The sequence below is a fragment of the Melitaea cinxia genome, chromosome 3 (genome assembly GCF_905220565.1).
Source record: "Melitaea cinxia chromosome 3, ilMelCinx1.1, whole genome shotgun sequence".
NCBI classification, from domain to species: Eukaryota; Metazoa; Arthropoda; class Insecta; order Lepidoptera; family Nymphalidae; genus Melitaea; species Melitaea cinxia.
In genome coordinates, this window is record NC_059396.1 from 5,967,181 (window position 1) to 5,991,545 (window position 24,365).

The window sequence follows — 24,365 nt, forward strand, 5'->3', positions numbered from 1 at the left end:
TGTTTATTTGTTGGGTAATATATATTTACTATATATTATTGTATATATTACTCATATTCTTTTTATAATTTACAATTATTACAAAAGTTAAAGAATATGTTACTACACCAGCACGTTGTAAACACGGGCAATAAAATGCCTTATTTAGGAACAGACGACATTATGTGTATTTTAATCGTACTAAAATTAATCATTAATATTTTATTATTTCAAAAATGTTAGTTAATTATGTTGTTTTTAAAACTTTCAATAAAGTTATTAGCCTGTAAATACTATAAGCGATGTGCTTCTATTGTCATTCAACTAGTGTTTTAGTTTATTTTATAAGTTAAATGTTTCAAACACGTTAAAACATTGCTTTAGTTTTTTATATCAATTTATTAAAAAGGGTCTCAATTTAATTTTTTAATTCCATAATTTTATTTTATTATTTATTTTTCATTCATAACATGCCTATTTTAGTATTAGGTAATGTTTAAATTGTAGACTTTATAAAAGTTATTACCTAAGAATATAAGAAACAGGTTGTTCAGTTTACGGAAATTATATCGAACATTTCAACTCCTATAGTTCCTGTAAAAATGTATACTTTAGATGTAAATATAGTCAGCAGATTTTACACCATAATGAAAACTTGCAAATTAATTAAAATTATTATTTAAAGTAATACCAAGTAATTAAAACATTTTCTTTCAAAAGACATTAATGAAGCCTCACCGAATAAAACATAACTTAAGTTTTAAATCAAACAATGGCCTCCAGCTTTCAGATATAAGCGATTTTCGCAAACAAAACCCAGCACAACAAAAACATAATTTGAAAATTTGTATCTTAAATACGGAACACTAAAACTAAATTGGCCACTCCGAACTAGTTGAACCGAGTTTTAAACTGCGCCCTTAGGGAGGAGGGGACGTTTTAATTACGGCGTTTAAGTAAAAGCGGCGCAGCATCTAGCTATGTGCATTACACAGATTCAACCACCAAAAGCCTCCCACTTAGCTAATGAAACATGTTCGTGTATAGTGTTTTAAGCGTCGTCGCAACGAGGCCTTCTGAGCATTGTGAGCGGAACTCGGGCCTCGGCGAACGCGAGCGGATTCGGCGGACTCGCCTCCGCAAATCCTCATTTACTTGCATTATTTTAATGGAGCTATTGTGGGCGGATGTCCTTTGTCGTGTGCAGATGCGGATCCGGCGCACCGGGCTGTGGGAAATGTGCCGGTGCATAAGTGCATCACTGGCCTCGTTCGGCCGGTCGATCCCGAATTAAATAGCAGAGCTCCATATCAATTTAAGGGATTTGAATGCATCCACTCCGGAATCACAGAAGAAAATGAGTCTCATTGTAGTCATAGAGTCGATAAAATAAACGCAACTGGGAAACGACGTATCCATTTAACTAATTAACTGTCGTCCCGAAATCGCGCTAGAGTCCGTAGACAACCCTCGGACTTCTTAATAACTGGTTTCCCTAATAAGCTAAGAGGTTGTCTTTTTCGTATATACTATATGCGATGCCGTTCTTCGACGATGCTGGGTAAAACTTTGCAAATTTAAAATATATTAGCATATTGCGTAGCATAATTATGGACATATGTTGTCTAGTACAAGTATATCACTTGTTTTATAAACTACGCACAGTGTTCACTTCGAATGCGGTAGCTACATTTTTTTAAGCTTTTTGTCTCAAAAAAGCATCATCACTACGTATGCCCTAAGCTCATATTTTATTCGATTTATATTTATTCGAATTTCGTATTTTTTTTATAGTTAAAAATATGTATATATTTGTAGGTATCTATTGTCGTAAGCATCATTTTATTTTAATAAATTATAATGTATATCATCATCATCATACCGTATGTGAAAACGATGAAATGGTGTATTTTTACTTTCTTTTTTATGTAATTAGCTTTAAACTAAATCTCTGTACACTGTCTGTTTTTCAAATAAATCAAAATAAAATAAAATAAAATCATCAGCTCAGCCTATTGCAGTCCACAGCTGGACATAGGCCTCCCCAATAAAATCTATATCTATGCGTTTTATTCTATATTATTATATTTATGCAATTCTTAAATATTAAGCGGTAAAAATTTAATCCGAAAATACACAAAGAGCTTCTGTTTCCTTTTTTTTTCAATAAAAGTAACCTGCATTAACACAGCTAAACGGATTTCTCGAGTGTCACGAGTTGATGAATTCCAAAGCCTCTTGACGTCTAAACTACCTTCATAATAACTAAACTAGACACGAACTGGACCCAATGAATAAATTAAACACTAATTTCTTGACATACTTTATCCAAGGCGGATCACCTTGTCCGTAATAACAGTAATATTGCTATTATAAAAGTTTTAACTACTTTAATAACTCCCCTCGTTCTCTAACTTCGTTGCGACTGTTTGATATTTAGAAGTCTTTATAAATATTTATACCGAAATGTAATTGAAGAAACTATATTATTTTCGTGCTGTAAGTTAATCAGTATTTTGGTAATCTGCATTCATGTAAATATTTGATTTGAGATAGGTACTTATTATTTCATAGCCTCGATTTTACTAAAATGTATGGAATTTTTATTTATTAATTGTTAATATTTTTTAGTGAAACTAAATCACAAAAGATCAATGACCTGTAAAAGTAATTTTATATCAAAGATTAAATATTAAACAGTTCTTAATACAATTATGTACGTTATTATTACGACCAATAGTTTCCATTTTCCAATTCTTCGTAGAGAATTTTCATAGAAAAGTTACAATCATCTAGAAATATCAATTAGTAATTTATATATATTTTACAAATATTTATCAAGGTTTTTTGAAACGGATAATTAGTGTGAAAATAATTAAATTAGGTGAGAGAAACGGATCGTTAGCCGCACGCAACGGTAGCGAGTTCGACGTCCGGCGCGCTCTCACGAAGGGCATCGTTTAGGTAAAAAAAGATTTAATATAAACAACCTCCAGTCATTATTTAAATGAGAGAATACCTTAGTCTTATTTTTAATAATTATCATATAATCAAAAAGCATTAATTTAATTTTTTTTTTATATCTTAAAATGGATATACAGCCAGTAGGTACAACTGTTATTGTTACTTACTTTGACAAAAATTGGGTTACGCAGGCTAAACAAATCTATAATATTTTCCAGCCCTTGCATGTTTTTAAAAGATTTAATGGTTGGAATGTAAATCAAATCAAAAGAGAATATTTAATAAACTTAACTTTCGAATGTCGTGCTGACTTACTGCAATCGACCTCGCGTGCGGCGAACGCTCACGGTATATAGAATTAGATTGCTAATAGATAGATATCAGTCATCAATCAAAATGTCCAACTTTATGAAACGATTGTACAGTTCAAACAGAGCCATCGGTCGATCGAGGCAGCTCTGGACAAACGAAGTTTGCGGCGTAGTGCTCGCCCACTTGTTCTTTGATAAAGAGTTGAGGATCTCACCTGTCCAGCGCACCAGACAGCAAGCTGAGATCAGAGAGGCAGCCGACGAATCTAGCCCCAAGCCAGGTCCTTTGTGAAAGGTTCCCAAAGCGAGCGCAAGGGCACTTTGATGTCGAGCCCGGCGGGTAATTTGGAAAAAGGTTATTTAATTAACTTTCGACAAGTTCTAGTAATCGTGTTACAAAGCCGCCAGGTGAGCGGTCAAGTCTTTGAGCGTGGCGGGGTGAGCTCGAACTTGATTTTTACGCCATAAGCGCAATAAAGGCGCTGTCATTTCCACGTGTTTTCCAATTAACACCACGCCTTTGACCACCGTCTCTCGCACAAAGTAATAGCAGTCCTTTGTTTTATATACACGGCTTTATATAAAAATAGTTTAAATAAAGCTATGCCTGTAATCGATACCTTTCAGCCGTAAAATTGACTGTACCGCTGTACTTTTTATACATCATTATGACCAGCGATGGGTGTTTACAGTCTTCCAAAGCTTTATTAGCAAGACTGGACAGTAGTTTTATGAGTTGCCGAAATAAGTTTCGGGGGTATTTAAACTTTGGTATTGGTTAACAGAGCATTTTGCGAGCGTAAGCAAGCGCGAGACGAGGCGCCCGCGGCAGTCGAATGATGGTCGCCTACGAGATAATTAACTCTACGAACTATTCTCGTGCGAACTACTTCATCTAGAAAATTGTTATATTATAAACAATTAGTTATATTAGTATGTTAGTTAGTTAATAAACAAAACGAATAGCGCATAAAGTTGAACGCGTTCAGTTTTAACTGCGGGCGGTTTATTATGATACATGGTGTCCAAAGTTCGCGCGTTCCACTCGAGCAAGTATCTCATACAAACAAAGCGGACTTTGTGCGGTGTTCATTGAACAGCTTAATTGCATTTCTTTGCTACTCTATGTTCCTCGCACGTCTCATAGTCGAATTAGTATTAGTACGTTAAACAGTTCTTTTAGAAAAACTGTCTGTTTTCATAATCAGGTCCACGCTACATTTTGTAGAGAAAATTATGGTACATAACACCAAAAAAAAAAAACCAGAGACAGCGAACTATTAACAGAAATTTCTCTTCTAATTGAATACTTGAAAAAGTGGGCAAATATTCTATAGTTTTATACAATTAATAATTATATGTATATTCTACGCGAATATTATTATTGTGTGTTACGAAATTTTGTTTGACACAATATAATTATTTCGAAACGCAATAGCGTAAATGGTTTGGTAATCCGCAAAATCTTTGAAAGCACGTGTATTTCATGTTTGTTGCACGATTGTAGCTTTTGTTGCTATGGAAATAAAGTTCTTAATAGGATTTGGCAAACATAAAGGTTTGCAAGGTTCCCCTTGTCTTCGTTTCACAGTCCCGTTTATGATTCCTGAATTTTTAAAGCCACTGAAAGGACATACATTTTGTATGTAACATTAAAACGTCTATAACTACATTTACTGTAACCGTTATTGAATTAAACATTAAAATATATTTAAATTAATAATACTATTTAATTTACAAAATTACTTATTATATTCGCATGTTTCTTAAAAAAGCATTCCATATTCTTTTACATAATAACAAGCACATGTAAAATAGTTAGAAGTTATCTTCACAAATGTATAGGGTTTAGTAAGACAAGCAATAGCACAGCCTATCAAACAAAAGAGTTTTAATTAGTATAAATAACGTGTAAGGTTCATAACTAAAACACATTGAATGAATATAAATTTACTTGTAAAACGTGAGTTTATAATTTAATTAAAAACGTCGGCTTCTGTTTAAGTCCCTGTATGCTTTTTTAATTTTATCATAACACAACAATTTTTTATAAGTTAAAAAAGTTTCCATTAAAACGCATACGTATATAATAGATGTTCACTTTAATTAAAACTAATTACTTATGTCCGTTTTATTATGCCATATTTGCTACCGGAATTAATTAAATATTTTACGTGTTGGTTGCTTTAGTCACGGATAATAAATGTCTCTTAATTGCTTGACCAGAATGTTTTAACTGATTACGAATTTAAGGCGAGATGCTGATATTTCATACACTTATTTATATTCTAATACTTTATTTGATATTACAACCGCGTTCAATTTCGTTGTAAGTGAGATTGTTTGACATTTATTGTTATTCCTATATTATTCTTTTACTGGACAACCCTCGCGGTTCAACCCTCGTTGAAATTTATGGCTACTGTACCGCTACAGCTCGGTAATGAATCATTAGAAAGGATAAAAGAATTATTAAAATTGTACATACAAACAAATTTATCTTCTAATAATTTTAGCTTGTTATAGTACCAGTATTTTTGTGATATCCCTATTTTATTATCATACGTACCATGTTTGTATTTAAAGGAATTTAAATATAATGATGTATCTAATTAATTCGGATATTTGCTATTTTGTGCTATAAATTGTTGGCTAATATTCGTTTTTCCAGCAAAGGAGATGCATTAGAGCTTAATCTAATAATATAATAGATTTATTTTGTAAACCTGAATAATTTTGTATAAACTATTTTTAGATGTTACTATAATGTACTCATAAAATTTGCAACTAAAATAAAAAAGAAACCTTTATGAATTTAATTAAAATAAAAGTTTTAATTTGTATTATTGTATTCTTAAAATTTGACTGAGATAGGGCACAGCAGGAAACATTCTGCTCAAAATCTGGAGCAGCCCGACTGGGGAAGTACCTTGACCTTACAGAACATGAAAGCTAAATAGCAATGTTGCGTTCCTGAGTGAGGTGAGTAAGGTGACCAGAGCAGATCTGAAATAGCTTACCATTAAGTGAGCCGTAGGCTTGTTGGCCTACTTGTATAAAAAATTGAAAGAGATAAATTACATAATGCAGTTTATTTAATAACTAGCTGTGCCCGTGACTTCGTCCGCGTGGAGTTTAACAAAAAAGTTATTGTTCAGTTCGCAGTTAAAAAATAAATAAATTTCAAAAAAAAAGTAGCCTAAGTTACTCCTTATTATTACATCAGCTATCTGCCAGTGAAAGTCCCGTCAAAATCGTTCCATCCGTTTCAGAGATTAGCCGGAACAAACAAACAGACAGACAGGCAGACACAAAAATTGTATAAAATGTTATTTTGATATATGTACCGTGTATACATCCATATGCATTTAGTAAAAAGCTGTTATTCCTATATTACAAACAGACAATCCAATTTTATTTATTTGTATAGATTATACTATCTAGTAGGATCTTTAATCAATTGTTGTGAGTGTTTCTTGTAAATATAACAAGGTAAATGTATATTACATATACTAAAACTATGAAAAACCCTAAAAATCATAATCTAATTTGTAATGTTATGAATATATATGATAAAGTTAAATTTTCTGTTCTAACCCAAATTAATAATACAAACTTGTTAAATGAAAAACTAAGACCTATAGGCTTACGTAAACTTGATTCAAACCTTAAATATCACTTACCAAAAATTAACAATAAGTATGAAAAGAGAACTGACGACTACTTAATACCCGAATATATTAACGAACTGCCCAGAGAACTGCAAGAAATGTATAAGAGTACCACGAAAAACAAATCACGTTTTAAAAAATATTTTTTACAAAAACAAACGGAATTAACCGAGTGACTCTCTGTACCCAGATAAACCCGCGAGGTTTTCGTGGTACTTAAATTGCAAATTAAAATGTATTTGTTATGTATTGGCCAATAAAAAAAAAAAAAAAAATTAAGACGACGACGACGACGCGTTGGCGCAGCGGTCATAGCACTGGCAGTTACGCTAGCGGTAGCGGGTTCGATTCCCGCTCACGACAGACATTTGTGTCGACCATATAGATGTTAGTCGTGGTCTGGGCGTTATGTTTTTGTATTGTGTGTTTCCGGACCTCCAACACAGGAGAAAATCCTACTGGGGAATCCGTTGAGTGTGAAGAGTTTATTAATTCTTATCATTATAAAATAAAAAAATGAAAATAAAAAAATTATACATTTAAAAATATATAAAAAGGGAAATTATGTTTAAAAAAACTTCATGTTTTAAGGGGCAAGGATTCTTATTGTTCAGGGGATAGACACGTAGACACAATAGTCGTATAAAAAGTGAGACCTCAGAGCAAATTAAGTGTCAGTTTTTTTTAACCGACTTCCAAAAAAGGAGGAGGTTCTCAATTCGACTGTATTTTTTTTTATTTTTTTTTATTTTTATTTTTTTTTATGTATGTTACATCAGAACTTTTGACCAGGTAGACCGATTTCGACAAATTTTGTTTTAATCGAAAGGTGGTGTGTGCCGATTGGTCCCATTTAAATTTATTTCAGATCTAACAACTACTTTTCGAATTATATCTAATAATGCGTTTTTACTTGACGCTTTTTTCGTCGACCTGCGTTGTATTATACCACATAACTTTCTACTGGGTGTACCGATTTTGATAATTCTTTTTTTGTTGGAAAGGGGATATCCCTAGTTTGGTACCATGATAAGAAAACCAGGATCTGACGATGGGATCCCAGAGAAATCGAGGGAAACTCTTGAAAATCCGCAATAACTTTTTACTGGGTGTATCGATTTTGATAATTTTTACTTTAATCGAAAGCTGATGTTTATCATGTGGTCACATATAAATTTTATCGAGATCTGATAACTACTTTTTGATTAATCTTTGATAACGCGTATTTACTTGACATTATTTTCGTCACCTTACGTTGTATTATACCTCATAACTTTTTACTGGGTGCACCGATTTTGACGTTTCTTATATAAATTAAAAGCTACTATTCGTCACGTGGTCCCATTCAAATTGAATTGAGATTTGATTAGTAATTTGTGAGTTATATCTAATATTGCGTATTTACTTGACGGTTTTTTCGTCACCCTACGTTGTATTATACGTTATATCTTTTTACTGGGTGCACTGATTTTGATCTTTTTTGTATAAATCAAAAGCTAATACTTGTCATGTCGTCCGTTTTAAATATGATTGAGATATAATGAGCAATTTTTGAGTAATCTTTGATGACACGTATTTACATGACGATGTTAAGACGACTGCGGTCATGTTCAATACTGTGCCACAACGCCATCTATCAAAATTTTATGAAATTACGTCGTTCACTATCGATCAAATTACAATATTCCACTAGAGTAGAGAGTAGCAGTTTATTCGTTATAAATATATTTGAGCTTTTAATTTTTGAGTTATCGCTAATACTGGGTATTTACTTGGCTATTTTACGTCGACCAACGTTATATTAACCTCATTACTATTTTACTGGGTGGACCGATATCGATGATTCTTTTTTTAATCGATAGGTGGTGCTTGTCATGTGGTCCCATTTAAATATAATTGAGATTTGACTCGAACTTTTTGAGCTATATCTGATATGGCGTATTTACTTGACTGTTTTTGGAGTTTTCTCCTTAAGAATCGATTTTCATTTAAGGCCCCGGAATGAAAAAATTGAACAGTAAAATCTACTGAACGAATGACCTTGTTAGAGATGGCGTTCAGACGTTTTCTAATAACGCAATTAGGTTCCGATAGATGGCGTTATAGATTCATTTATTTACAATTTGATATAGTAATAATATATTTCTTAGACTAGTAAGCCTTTTTGTGCCTATTTAGACAGTTGATCTGAAGGGGTAAACTCCAGTCGTGCATCGGAGCTGTGTGAAAACATGAACAGTACATATTTTTAATAAAAAAGACATAAACCGTAATTCAATATAAATCCGCTTCAACTAAAAAACCCGCCGTAATAAGCGATGTCAGCGCTTCGCGCGAATCAACGACGGGCCTTTTATGAAATTTCTGCCTACAATCGCTAACAAAATGTTAGAAATAACAGTAGAACATTATATAATTGTACAATTTTATAATGTCGCGGTCACATTCGGTTTTTGTCGATCTACGTTGTATTATTTGGAATCAATTTTCTATTTTTTTTTCCGATTGTTTAATTTTACTATAATTATTATTTGTATTGTTTAAAGATTTGATGATACATAGAAAAATTTGCTGTTGCATTTTTTAACCGCCTTCAAAAAGGGAGGAAGTTACTCAATTCGACCGTACATTTTTAACCGACTTCCAAAAAAGGAGGAGGTTCTCAATTCGACTGTATTTTTTTTTTTTTTTTTTTTTTAATGTATGTTACATCAGAACTTTTGACCGGGTAGACCGATTTCGACAAATTTTGTTTTAATCGAAAGGTGGTGTGTGCCAATTGGTCCCATTTAAATTTATTTAAGATCTAACAACTACTTTTCGAGTTATATCTAATAATGCGTTTTTACTTGACGCTTTTTTCGTCGACCTACGTTGTATTATACCGCATAACTTTCTACTGGATGTACCGATTTTGATAATTCTTTTTTTGTTGGAAAGGGGATATCTCTAGTTTGGTACCATGATAAGGAAACCAGGATCTGATGATGGGATGCCAGAGAAATCGAGGGAAACTCTCGAAAATCCGCAATAACTTTTTACTGGGTGTACCGATTTTGATAATTTTTAATTTAATCGAAAGCTGATGTTTGTCATGTGGCCACATATAAATTTTATCGAGATCTGATAACTACTTTTTGAGTAATCTTTGATAACGCGTAGTTGCTTGACTATTTTTTCGTCGATCTACGTTGTATTACTTGTCGATGTTATTGAAGTCGGTTTTTTTTTCGTTTGCGAGCAAACACAATTATTTTAATGTATGTTCGGGGATAACTTCGTCGTTTATGAACCGATTTTGATAACTCTTTTTTTTTGTTGGAAAGGAGATATCCCTGGTGTGGTAGCATGATAAGGAAACCAGGATCTGATGATGGGATCCCAGAGAAATCGAGGGAAACTCGAAAATCCGCATAATTTTTTACTGGTTGTACCGATTTTGATGATTTTTAATTTAATCGAAAGCCGATGTTTATCATGTGGTCACATTTAAATTTCATTAAGATCTGATTACAACTTTTGAAGTATTCTTTGATAATGCGTATTTACTTGACTGATTTTTCGTTTCCCTACCGTTGTATTACTTGTCGATATAATTGAAGTCGGTTTTTTTTCGTTTGCCTACAAACACAATCATCCAATTTTAATGTTCACATAATTATGTATATTCGTTAAAAAATGTACTTGTAAATATGCAGTCTGCAGCGTATCATGCCAATAATACAAATACTCTTATTTATTGTATACTGAGAAAATTTTTAGATAGAAAGAAATAAATTATAAACATATACAAAAGGCGGTCTTAAAGAGTCTAAAAGAGCGATTTCTAATAATACTGACTGGATTTGTATAAAACTTAGGAAAGTTTAAATTTATAAGTATCTTCGTATATATCGTATCTTTTATATTATCTATTCTACGTGACATCGGCGAAATCGTATGTGCTAGTTTTCTACTGTTGGAAGCTATTATCTGAATGAATGAAGTCTATAGCCTACTACGAAGAGCAACACCTACATACAAGGATAGTGGGTATTTTTTATTTTTTTACTTTTATTTTGAAAACAAACGGTATTATAATAATCAATAAAAACAAAAGAATTATTTTTGTAAAGGGATAAAACTAAAACGTTAAATCAGAAACGAATTTACGGGTACAACTTCTGTATCATATGATGTATTTGAATTTTTAGATGAACAAAATGAATGACTGTGTCTGTAATAATTTTTATTATAGCCGTGCTTTTTTTCATCTCAACCAAATTAGATTCTATATTGCACCGAACGGTACGGGTTAGATATGAAATAACTGAAGCTTAAGTATATCTGGATAAATATTCACATTTTTTATTAAAATAAAAATCAGAGTAATTATTTGTAAAACTAATTATATGAATATTGACCGTGAACCGAGGACATAAGTATAGCGAGATCATATCGCAGTATCAGATTTCGTAAGTTTAAATTTTATTATGAGATAGTGGATTTAAAAGTAGGTGACCTTGGAGATAAAACGAAACAAAATGTGTATAGATTAAATAAAAACAGGAACAAAAAACCTATTTACGATGCTAACATCCCGTAACGACTTCATGTATATTTTATTTCATGTTTTAGACCTGTTCGCACATAGAGCGGGAATAGAGTCAGGTTTGTTAGGAGTTAGTTAACATAGTTTTTCATTACAGTTTAATACGGAACTGACCAAAACATGTTAATAAAACCCTATCTATAAAATGCTATAAAGAAAAAAAAATTGTTTGTTTGTTGACATTTATAATTAATTAAAAATTCTTTCACCGGTGGAACGCTTACTGAGTGACTAAGCAATATCTAAACGAGAGAAAATAGTAAAGAGGAACGGTCTCAAAATCATGTGGTGATTAATTTATCCAGAACAAACTAATATAAACATGTCGTGTACTAATAAATAAAAAGTATTGTTTCTTAATAAAAGCTAACATATCATTTTATTGAAGATTATGGCTAAGCATTTCTTAAAAGTTGAACTGATTAAAATAATCCTTGTGTCTTATAAAATATATACAAGACTCAATAGATAAAGCACGTTACTATGTAATAAAATTGTATGTAGTTTACTTACAAAAATGCGAGTTTATTATTAAACCTGTTGTGTATTCCTAAGAATATTTTTATTGTTCGTGCTGTAATTTAGTACAGAAAAAAAAGTGAAAACAAATATTCAAATAAACTTTTAAAATACAACCTTTTATTTTAAGTGCGATAAAATAAAAGAAATAAACTTTCTGTAAAGTATTAATTACATGACACAACTTTATATAACATAAAAGCTTGGGTCTTCCGCCATGTTGGATTTAGAATGACGTCACATAGCTAACCTTGCATTATCAACCAAAGAAAACGTGTATACAAAATTTCAGGTATAATCAGTTGAAAATATATGTATGGTTCAAAATTGAGTTACAAGATTCCACCCTACCAAACATACATAGTTATATATATATATATTGCAAGTTAACTATAAAGTTGTATTAATATAACAAATGATTATCAGTAGCGTCATTAGTATAGCGTGCTTAAAACGCAAATATACACTCGTATGTTTGAATATAATTTCAGAATCATTAGTGACGTTATATCAACGTTAAATATCAATGTGTATCTATTGCAATTTGTATGATTAATGAAATAATTTTGGGACTAATTGTAATTACTTTACGAATTTATTTTTAAAAAAAATTATAACTTGTACATTCACGCATATATGTAGACACGAGTATTTATTTATATATTTTGATTGTACAATGAATTGATGTTACGGTGTCTAGTTACAAAAATTCTACTAAATCTTGTTATTGGTCTGGGATATTCTCATCTTGCCCACGATGTCTCGGAGTGCACGAAGAGGTAAAGTTTGCTATCATAAACTTTTGATAACAATCTTTACTCTTGAAATAATATTATATAGGAGCTTTATTCCAAAGTGGAGTAACATTTTATTTATTTAATTTTTATAAAAGTACTTCAATGCCTTATTTATTATTAAAAACTATTAAAAAAAAAGGTTAAAATCAACTTGTCACTTAGTCACTTCTAAGTACACAGCGCTTACATAAAAGAACTTTGTTTTATCGTTACAAACAATAAACAAGATTAGTTTTGTATGTATAATGACAAATAAATATCAAAGACTAAAGAAACAGTAAAAGCATTTATAAGTAAAATAACTTAACATACCTCCTCGTAGTCTCTGTACGAGTTATGTGCGGGCGCGAGCGTCGGCGCGGGCGCGGGCAACGCTCATTCGCGTGAGCGACGCGGGCGGCCCACCTTGCCCTTGCGCACGGGCGCGCCGGGGGTCGCCGCGTTTGCGTTCTTCATCAGCTTCTGCCAGTCCTGTTCACAGACTAGTGACCCCGCAAGCATGTAGTACCTGTGTCAACGAGTCTTTGTCATTGTACATAATTATACAACCTTTAACAAAAATAAAATAATGTATATGTTTGTTCCCAAACAAAAAAAAAATATCGACCACAATTTACATCGACAAGTACAATACACATTATTAGGGATAACTCAAAACCTACTCATCAAATCTCATTCAAAATCAGAGACGCATCCAGACAAAGTTCAAGTAAAAGGTAAGACCAACAGATAAAAAAATACAGTCGAATTGAGAAGCTTTTTTGAGGTCGGTTAATATCTACAATTAAAATCGGTAAGTGTTAGTACTCGTATGTTGCGTTTAGTAAGTATGTGACGTCATGTTGGCGCATTGGTCATAGCACACGGCCGGTTCGCAAGCGGTCGCAGTTTCGATTTCCACGCCCAATATTTGTATAGGCTATACCTTATATGCTGCTATAATTGGTCTGAGCGTTATGTGATTGTGTGTAATAATAGACATTTTATTATATCAGGCACGTTTATTTTCTTGATTTATTTATATATCGTTAAGAAATTAATATAGTAAAAGTATAAAACGGCTGTATTTGAAAATGTCAGATATTGATTAGACAATAACAATATCTAGCTATACTTGAATACGTAGTAGAAAGCAGAATAAGGCCTAAGACGAAGTTCAATTACCATTATTTGACTTCACTGAAATATATAATCTCGTTTCTTTAATAATAACTCCTACAAGCTCGTAATATGGGAATAGGAACTTACCGTTAATAATTAGACGAGAAACTAAGCATTTTCTATGAATTCAATTATTATAATAAATGCGAGTATAAACTGATATAATTGAATATCATTATTGAAAACTACTTACTACAACTAATATAACATTTGTGTAACAGTTATAAAAATGTGAAAATATTTCCAAGTAACCTAAGGAAAAACGTTGGATCCATTTGGGATCGTAGAAGGTCCAAACATACGCAAGAACTACCAGGCATACAATATGTAAAACTTGTTAAAGTTTTCAATAAGTAGTAGTTCACAGTTAAATAATACCACAGATTACTAAATAGTTACTACGTATAATACTGAATTAAATAATTAGCCTGCATTAATAATTTTTAAATAACGTGGGGTCCTGTGGTGAGTGAGTGTATATCATAAATAAATTAATTTAAATATCTTTAACATACACACACGTTCGTCTGATAGATCTTCAGTGATCAGAAGATATGCAATTTATGCTTGTGTAGCATCCGACTGATATATATACGCTTTTTAGACAAATACTTAATATTTCATATATATATATAAATACATATATGACACGCACATTCGAGGCAGAAATCGATCCCAAAAACTGTACTAAAAGACTTAGTCATAAAAACATTAACAGTAATAGTATAAATGAGCTGACCTATCTCCTTGCATGAGGTGTGAGCCGCACTTTGAGCAGGCGAAGCACTTTATGTGGAAGACGTGTAGGGGTTGCTGTGGGGCGTTCGTCCTCATCACGAACTCGCTCGCTGGTATCGCCTGCCCGCACGCCGCGCACGCGCCGCTTGAGCCGAACATTCTGGAACAATTACAATAAATATTTATTTATTAATTTACGTCGATATTTATATTATAAGCATATATTTTAGTCTTTTGTATACGATTTATTTGTATTGTATGTATCTTATTGAAATAAAACTTCTTTACGCACCGCACCGCATACATTTTCACTGAACTTTGTAAGTTCAGTGAATAGGTATGTGGTAGTATAATACAACTTAGATCGGCGAAATATAGTCAAATTAATTACGCAAGTTAAACACATTATGAGATATATCTCAAAAAGTCCTTGTCAGATCCCAATTAAATTAAAATGGGAACAACATGATACGCTTCGATCGACCTTTTGATTAAAAAAAAATCATCAAAATCGGTTCACCCACTCAAAAGGTAACATAAATTTAAAAAAACCCCAAAAAAATAGAATTGAAACCCTTCCTCCTTTTTTGGAAGACGGTTAAAAAGAACATTTTTCTCGTTTTCGTAACATTCCTAGTGAATGCACAGCTCCTATTGGTCGTAGCGTGATGTTTATATAACAATACTAACTTATAGCCTTTCTCGATTAATGGGCTATATAACACAAGAAGAATTTTTCAATTCGAACCAGCCGCAGGGGTTCCTGAGTTTAGCGCGTTTAAACAAACAAACTCTTCGGCTTTATAATATTAGTAAAGACTGGTTTACAACATTAGTTGCATGTGCTTCTATCACTATTAGATTAATTTTTATTAGTCTTTAACCATAGTTAATACGCAAGCTTTATAACATATATAAATAATATAGTTCAAACATAGAAACAGGATAATTTTTTTTACTTAGATATATATATACCATTATATACATTATATATATATATATATATATATATATATAATCCAATATAATAAATATTTATCCAAACATTATCTCAAACTATATTTCACAACATTGTTAAGTGTAATTCGAAGTGGCAAGTGATTTCGTCGAGTACCTATATCGATCTAAATGTGAATCCATTTCATCTCAAACGAGAATATTTGTTGGATTTGTTGATTTCAATATCAGAAATAGCAAGGCAATAAAGCAAATTCATGGATCAAATTATCAGATCAGTTGCAAACGTTACATTTAATAATCTAATATTTGCAGCAAACATTAATCGAAATAGCGAGTTAGCTGAACTTATGTAATAGATATAGCAAAGAAAAAATTAAGAAAGATTAATTTAAATTTATACACACTAGATGGTTCGTTTGTGTATTACATGTTCGTAGATGTGTGTACATAGTTACGTGATTTTTAGTATGTATTTTGATCCGTTACTAATAATTATAATTATTATTTAGAGCAACTATTGTGACAGTCAAAAAAGATCACATTTACTCTGTGTCTATATCTAAAAGAGTGACAGCGAATCGATAATTTGTAGCTTAATATATTTGCCTATTACCTAAAAAGTATAGTGATGATTTTAGATTAAAACTAGATGTGTCCGTGACTTCGTCCGCGTGGAATTCAACAAGTTATTTTTCAGTTCGCAGTTATAAAATAAATAAATTTTAAAAATAAAAGTAGCCTAAGTTACTCCTTATTACATCAGCTATATGCCAGTGAAAGTCCCGTCAAAATAGGTCATCCGTTTCGGAGATTAGCCGGAACAAACAGACAGACAGAAAAATATGTAAAAAATATTATTTTGGTATATGTACCGTGTACAAATCCATATGCGTTTAGTAGAAAGCGGTTATTTTATTATTAGATGTATAGATAAAGCGGAAAAAACTATTGCTAAGACAAGGGGGTCGTATCTTATATAGCGTATATAATTATTTGTAATATGTATAAACCGACCAAACACGACCAAGTGTTTAGATTTTTCTACAGTAATTATAACTGATTGATTGCCACCCTAAATAAATAAGGTTGAATTACATAAGCGTGTAATTACGGTTTAGAGTTGTAATAAGCTGTATGTGTAAAATAATAACTTGTGAAAGTATTTATGCAATCCACATTCATGTAATAATGCTGTATATGACAACATATTTTTGTGTCCCTTGAATAAGTCAAACTTTTAAGAAAGTTAATATTACCGTCTTCTAATAATATATCTTAAATTTATCAACCCTCAAAATATTATTTTAGAGTTAAAAACAAACGTTTATTTTTATAATATCAAGTTAAAACATGTATACGTCAATAAAAATAATAATAAATGTTTGTATAACAGTAATGTGTAAAAAAGGAAATGTGAGTCATGTTTTTTTTGTATAATTAATTTGTTTGATAGTATTATCAAATATAATACCAACGGCAATAATTTACTTACTTAAGTATTAACTTCATCAAAGGCTTTCAGAACTACTAATTATATTCACTTAAAGTAAATTATATTAACATGTAAATAATGCTATTAACATATTGTTTAACCGTTGCCTGCACTACCGCACCCCATTATTATGCATTACCGGTCACACATTGTAATAGAAATGTCTGATTAATTTAGTGGCTTCGACCGCATACATTACATAGCAAACAACGTAAGCATCAATTTTTTCCAAGTCACTAGATAACGGCGAGGCCCTGTTGCCGTTGTTGTCATTTAATGGCCTCATTTAATAATTAATGAGTAATTATTGCAGCGGTTATTAGTGTCGACCGGGTTCGTATTATTTACTACCGGACTGAATATATTAATAAATCGCAACAATCCGTTCGAAGCCAATCAAAATTTAATTACCTGCGCTTCCCCGCTCCGATATTATTCGAAGCAAACATCGCTAAAAGATAAATTTGAAAGTCTTAAAAGATAAATTCACTTCAATCACTCGCAGCAAATAGGATTTCGTTTCATTTACTCCGGTAAGAGCGTTTTCAATTAAGGAACGCCCGACAAACAGTAGGTATCGGCGTATGAAGGTAAAATTAATTAAACCGAGCCAAGACAAACATGTACGAATCTATTTGTGTTGGACGCTCGCGAGGATGTTCGGCGCGCGATACGAACTTGTCCTATCGATAAAAATGATACGAGCACGCTTCCAGAGGTGATTTTGCGACTTACGTGCGAATGTTAAACTTTTAATTCAGACGTTCTTATCGTAACAAAGTTGCAAGTCATTCAATGAAAATACTTTATAAAGCATTAATTAACTCCTTTTCCACTGCGCCGGAGGATGTCTTTAAGACGTTGGATTGGGGGGACAAGGTATCAACGTTAACGGCGAATACATCTCGCACCTTCGTTTTGCCAACGATATATCGTCATCTTTGCGGAGACATTGGAGCAGCTTGGCCAAATGCTGGGCGGCCTAAACGAGTCCTCCCAACGAGTGGGTCTCGGTATGAATTTTAATAAAACGAAAGTTATGTTTAACAACAAAGTCATACCGAGACCGATATTGCTTGGTACCCTTCTCGAAATTGTACAAGATTATGTCTATCTACGTCATACCATCCAACTAGGCCTTAACAACTTAGAGAAGGAGGCAGATATTCCGCCGGAGGATTCGATTGGGCTAGAAGACAAAAGTCTTAGAGCAATGCGTCCTGTTTGTGTTAACATATGCAGCCGAGACGTGGACACTGACGAAGGGACTGGTCCACAAGTTTAGGGTCGCACAACGTGCAACGGAACGGGCTATGCTTGGTGGTTCTCTCAAAAATAGGATTAGAAATGAGACTATCCGCGAGAGTAGTAGCTAGAAATGGCAGTGGTCTGGTCACCTGTGTCGCGGAATCGACGGCCGTTGCAGCAGACGTGTCCTGGAATGGAGACCGTCTGTTGGCAAACGTAGTGTGGGACGTCCTCCGGCACGCTGGACAGACAATCTACGTTGCCGGTGTAGGCTGGATGAAGGTGACTTAAAACCGGGATGTCTAGCGCGAACTTGGGTAGGCCTATGTCCAGCAGTGGATTGTAATAGACTGAACTGACTGACTGACTGAACTTTCTTTCCATATAAGTTAAGTTTCACATTATTCAATGAGATATGTGTTATTCTACGTCAATTAATTACTTAACATTAATAAACTTTCCAGCGAAAGGGTTCGAAATTAATCTTAAAGGACTTTTAGATTACCTTCATATGTGTCACGGATTTATTAGAATACGCAATCGGAACTAACTTTTAGGTTTCCTTTCAAACTGATATTAATTAAGACATGAGTAATGAGGAAGTTTGGTGTCTCCGCTACCAGCTAGTCGAAGTTTATTTGCCTTCGTTACGTGTAAAATTGAATACGTTGCCGTGAATCCTCATTAATTTAAGATGAAGACTGTATCTTGACATGTTATTTTATTCATTACGGGAATGTCTCGAGTCTGAATGTACACGTGTCGAGTTTAGATTGTTACAAGAAACATAATTTAAAGCTCTCGGGAGATCATTAGCGGATAAGGACAGGTGAGAAAGATTTTATGCTTTCTTCTCTACTTTTGAAGTTAATCAGAAAAATAATAAAAACTATTTCATAAAAAAAAATATTAACGATTTATTGCAGTTTTTTTGCAGTGAAATATTTCAATTGTTTATTTATTGAACAAAAATTATATTAACAGATAAAACGATAGAAACTTAATTTATAAATAACGGAAATTACTAAAAGAAATTAGCAATTAAATTAAAAAAAAATTAAAACTTCAAAATCCTGAAACGCGTAAGCCGCTTACCAACTTAATGGAACAAAACTTCGCGAGTAAATCCTCCCCGAGACTCATAAACTATGTTCGAAAGATGAAATAAATAAATGTAGAAATTACTGCAGAAATTAAAAAAATGATATTGACCCTTATAAACGCAGTCTTAATTGTAATAGAATTTAGACAATTAAAATCAATCACCCCGTCTTAAAACAGAAATCTATCTATATACATAAAAATGAATCATCGAAGTGTATATACGCGCATAGCTTCCGAAAAACTGCACCGAATTGGATAATTCTTTTTTTCTGTTCATTATTGTCAGGATAAGCTATGTATAAAAGAATGTTTAAATAAATCGATATACTCATGAAAAAAAAAATAATAATAGAGGGGGGATGTGAAATTCGGTGGGTCAGTTAAAAATATAATTATTTTTGATCTGCAAACAATTCTGATTATGACTTGGTTTGACAAATAAGTGCCGAGTTCGATAGGGATGCGGGACGGAATTTCTTACTTGTTGCTCGGCGCCATTCGTAGAACGAGTCGACGAGACGCAGAGTATATTTGTTACCATTATACCTAGATTAACCTACATATGACTAAGTATATTTAGATTATATGGGAACTATTATTTATCAGAATAAATATCTTATATTTTTATATTCTTCCTAGTCTAGAAAAACATTGCATTGTTTGAACTATACAATACTATTGTTGCACTGCTTATAATAATACTTGCATATTTTCTTTCCTTCTCTATATGAATAAATAACTTAAATATATAATAGTAAAGTGATTATCGTACTTTAGTTCAAGATAAATAATACTGAGTTTTATCAAATATATATTATAATTTATAATGCAAGTATGATTTATCGGCTTGTTTTGATTTTATCTAAAAATATTACGACGTATAAATATTCATAGTTACAAAAGTACAATAAGTACCAAAAGCCTTAAAATAAAACCTTAATATGATATATTATATCCATTATCCACAATCACACATCCCTTTATCTGCTGTCAAAAACAAAAAATTACACGCAATTAAGAACAAAAGCGATTACCTGAAACCTTTTAAAAGATTTTTAAAGGGGTTATTCGTTTTGATGCTTCAAAATTTACTTTGTTTTTTTTTGGGTTTGTATTTTAAAGCGTCAATTACAACGTAATAACTTTGATATAGCTTTATTATAAAATGAGTTTTTGTAATGTATCTTTTTGTATAGAAAGTTTTTAATAGATATACGTATTTACTTACGTGTTCAGGTACAAAGTCGCAGTTTTATTAAATCCAGATAACTAATTAAAATGTTGATAAAAACAATTGAATAAATGCATTTTATTTTTATCAATAATAAGTAGAGGTAAATGAAGTCCAAAGTTACTACACAAAGTAAAGAACAAGCTGGAAAATCTTAAACAATCTGTTAACATATTATGCATGTAATAAAGATCGCTTACAGTACGCTAGTTACGGTAGTAATAAGGCAAGCGAGTTATCGGATGTCGTTATAATCACAATGCATGTTAGGACGGTGGTGTATCAACTATCAAGTTAGCACGTCGTTAGCAAGAAACTCGTTAGCGGCGCGTGGCGTCGACAAGGCAAGAATTTGCTAATGACGCGTGCCGCCCGCGCCGCGGCAGCAACACTCGGGCCACGGGCTCGTAGAGCCGGTAGCACACACTAACGCAAAAAAGATTCGCACGTGTGAAATTGAATTTTAAACATTTACTACTTCATGGAAATTGTATAAAAATATATTTTAACAATAACAAAGAATGTGAAATAACCTATTTTATAAATGACGGCGCAGTCATTTATAAAATAAACAAATTAGATAATAAACTTGTTCATTTGACATAAAATGCAACTGAGGCGATCGGAAGGCAATAAAAGAGATTTAGTGCTTGCTATCGCTGATAAAATACACGGACCGATACCGAAATTCTAAATTATTGGCATAGCGAACAGGCGGCTACAATTAAAACGTTTAAAAAACAAACTATCGGTTTTTTTATTTTATAAACATTAACGCACAACCGTGAAGCAATCTCGTATTCAAATTGACATAGGTAGTAAAACAACAGAGCCTCCGGACTAAGTTCCATAAACTCGTTCCGAACTCCCCTCTACACACTCTATCGGCGATTTTTAATTAAGTCCCTAGCGAGCGTCGAGCGAGCAAAGTAACACCATCAATTTATTATCCTAAACTCCGGCCCGATTGTTCCTCGCTCGCTACTTACGCAAACTTTCATTTTAATCAAGCGTTTAATTAAAAATTATCCGAGAAAAACAAAATAAGCCCGTTAGGGCGGTCTGAAACTAATTAAGGCGCATACGATGAGCCGTCCGACAACAGCGGCCGTGAGGTGAGCGTCCTTTAATTAAACGCTTGTTCTACTCCGCGGCCGCTCTGCTCACCAACTATTACAGCGCCGCGGAAAATCTACAAGTGATGTGCGGTCGGGCTTCGATGGAGCCGATCTCAGTATATGTGATTGCTTTTCATCTTAAACATATTTTACAAAGATTGCCAGTGCGATTTAAGTTTTATTTTAAGTTTTCGTACTAATGTTATCCCTACCTTCTTCTGACTTAAAAAAAAATCGTTTTCTATCTGCTTGTTTCGGGGACATACTCTTCGTTAGATAGGTACCTTACAACACAGACTGTATAACCGAACATATGATTAACTCTTACATTTAAATAGAAAGGAATTTTTAAATCTTGTTTAATTAAAGGAGATCGTCATGCAAATTTTTATTAAAATTAAAAAACAAAACTTCGAGATCACAATAACTGTATTCTTTGTTTCCGCATACCAATAAGTTATTTTTGAAAAGATTAATAGTTTCTGAAACTATTAATCTTCCTAAAAAGTATGTCGTGTTTTTTGTACTTGTCCCCGTTATAGCTTTTTTCATTAAGTACCCATATCAGTACATGACTATGTTAAAAATAAATCTGATATAACTTAATTAAGAAGTCAAGTATTTATTTTGCTTCTACAACAATAGAGATACCTATATTTGTCTGTTTTAAACAAAACCGATAAACTTTTACACTACTAAGGGCCTGTTTCAGCGGCCTTGAGTAAAGTTTATCTGGCAAATAAGTTACGATTAGACTTTAGAAGCAGGAGGTAGAATAGGCCATTAGGACCTGTTTCTCCTTCACTACATAGTATAAAACTCGCTTTCTCTGTCCCTATATCCCAATGTCCCTATGTATGCTTAAATCTTTAAAACTACGCAACGGATTTTGATGCAGTTTTTTTAATAGATAGAGTGATCGAAGAGGAAGGTTTATATGTATAAAAACATCCATCAATTACATTTTTTTCCGCTTACATTGCAAACGCAGGCTGAACCCTACGAGCTTTATCAAAATAATATACTGTATAAAGTATTGTACACATTGAAAAGGTCTACAGAAAACTTCGCTTCGTTTATGTTTATCTCTTATGAATATCCCACAATAACATTTTTTGTCATTTACTTTTTACGACAAATACTGGCTAATTTTCGAAGCGATTTTAGCCAATACAGCATTAATCCTTATCTAATTAAATACCCTAAATACATTGTTGATTTAATATAGATCTATAAGGCCCTTTACAGCATATAATTTAAATGAATATTTTCGAAGATATTATAGATTTAAAAATTGCGGGACGTAGCGTTTGCGGCGGTACCGGCCGGCCAGGGCGGCGGCGGGAGCGTGTCTAAAGTATAGTATAAAAAGTAAATAAGTAAAAATGTAGTGTGTGAATTTAGATATTCCAAAGATAACAAGAAATTTTCATGGTTTAGGAAAAGAAGAATTGTTTTACTCTAAAGTTAACGCGTGCGGGCCACGGGCAGTAATGAATAAATCAAAACTACTAGATCGATTTTAATCATTTTTTCAGTGAATGACATATATTTTATATCCGTTCGAAGCCGGAGCAGGCCGCTAGAAATTAATAAACTACAAGTTTTAAATTTATATTTGTGAATAGAAATATAAATACAGTGAAATTTGTTGGCAAAAAAAATACATCACGAACATTTATCTGCTGGATATCGTCAGCCGTCAAATAACATTATTCACTATTGGTAAAACAGACCATAAATACTTCTAAAAATTGAATTCAACAGTTATTTCACCGTTACAAGGCTATAATATTAAAAAGCACATAAGCTAAATAATATATACAGCTACGTTAAGGATAGTCAACTATAAGGTATATGAATATGAGTAATACTGAGTAGGTCGTCTTGTTAAACTTTTATTGAAAGCTTATAATTAAAATAACTCACAAATAAAAGTAAAAACACGTTATTATACTAAGACAGCTCACAAAACCGATATACCTAAATAAAACAGAACGATGGCGGAGTAGACGCAAACTTTTCTAATTAATGTTAATTTATCAATTAACTTGCGCTAAGAATTAATTATCTCAGTATTACGATCCCTGACTTAAATAATAAAATTCCACTAATCAATCTTCTAAAATAGCCCGAGAGGAATGTGGAAAAAGTAATAATATCTGCTTATATTATAATTATCTGTTAGGTTAATTAGTAGCATAGGTTTTATTTCGTTATATTTATGTAATCATAATTATTCGGTGTTACCATGATATATATTCAACCTTTAGGTATATTTGTAGAATTTTCATGTAACTATAAAATTCTTCTATATTTTTTTGTTGTAAAAAGTACAAAGGCAAAAAAAATGCATTCAAATTGTTTAAATTTGGAGGAAATTAGTATGTAACAATTTGTTTTTTGTTATATTAATAACCAAGTCACAGGACATTGCAATATTTTATTATTTTATATTATTAAACGATGTATAATCTGAAT

General features: G+C 32.3%; 1 protein-coding gene across 1 annotated transcript in view; it reads right to left on the reverse strand.

Annotated features, from left to right (window-relative positions):
• Positions 1 to 13,197: 13,197 nt before the first annotated feature.
• Positions 13,198 to 24,365, reverse strand: part of LOC123669336 (LIM domain transcription factor LMO4) — a 28,639-nt gene continuing 17,471 nt past the window's right edge. The window contains exons 2-3 of the mRNA XM_045602943.1: positions 14,733 to 14,891; positions 13,198 to 13,340 (exon numbers count right to left, since the gene is read on the reverse strand). Coding sequence (XP_045458899.1) covers positions 13,208 to 13,340; positions 14,733 to 14,891 — 292 coding nt within the window. The 3' untranslated portion in view covers positions 13,198 to 13,207. The remainder of the gene's footprint in view (positions 13,341 to 14,732; positions 14,892 to 24,365) is intronic.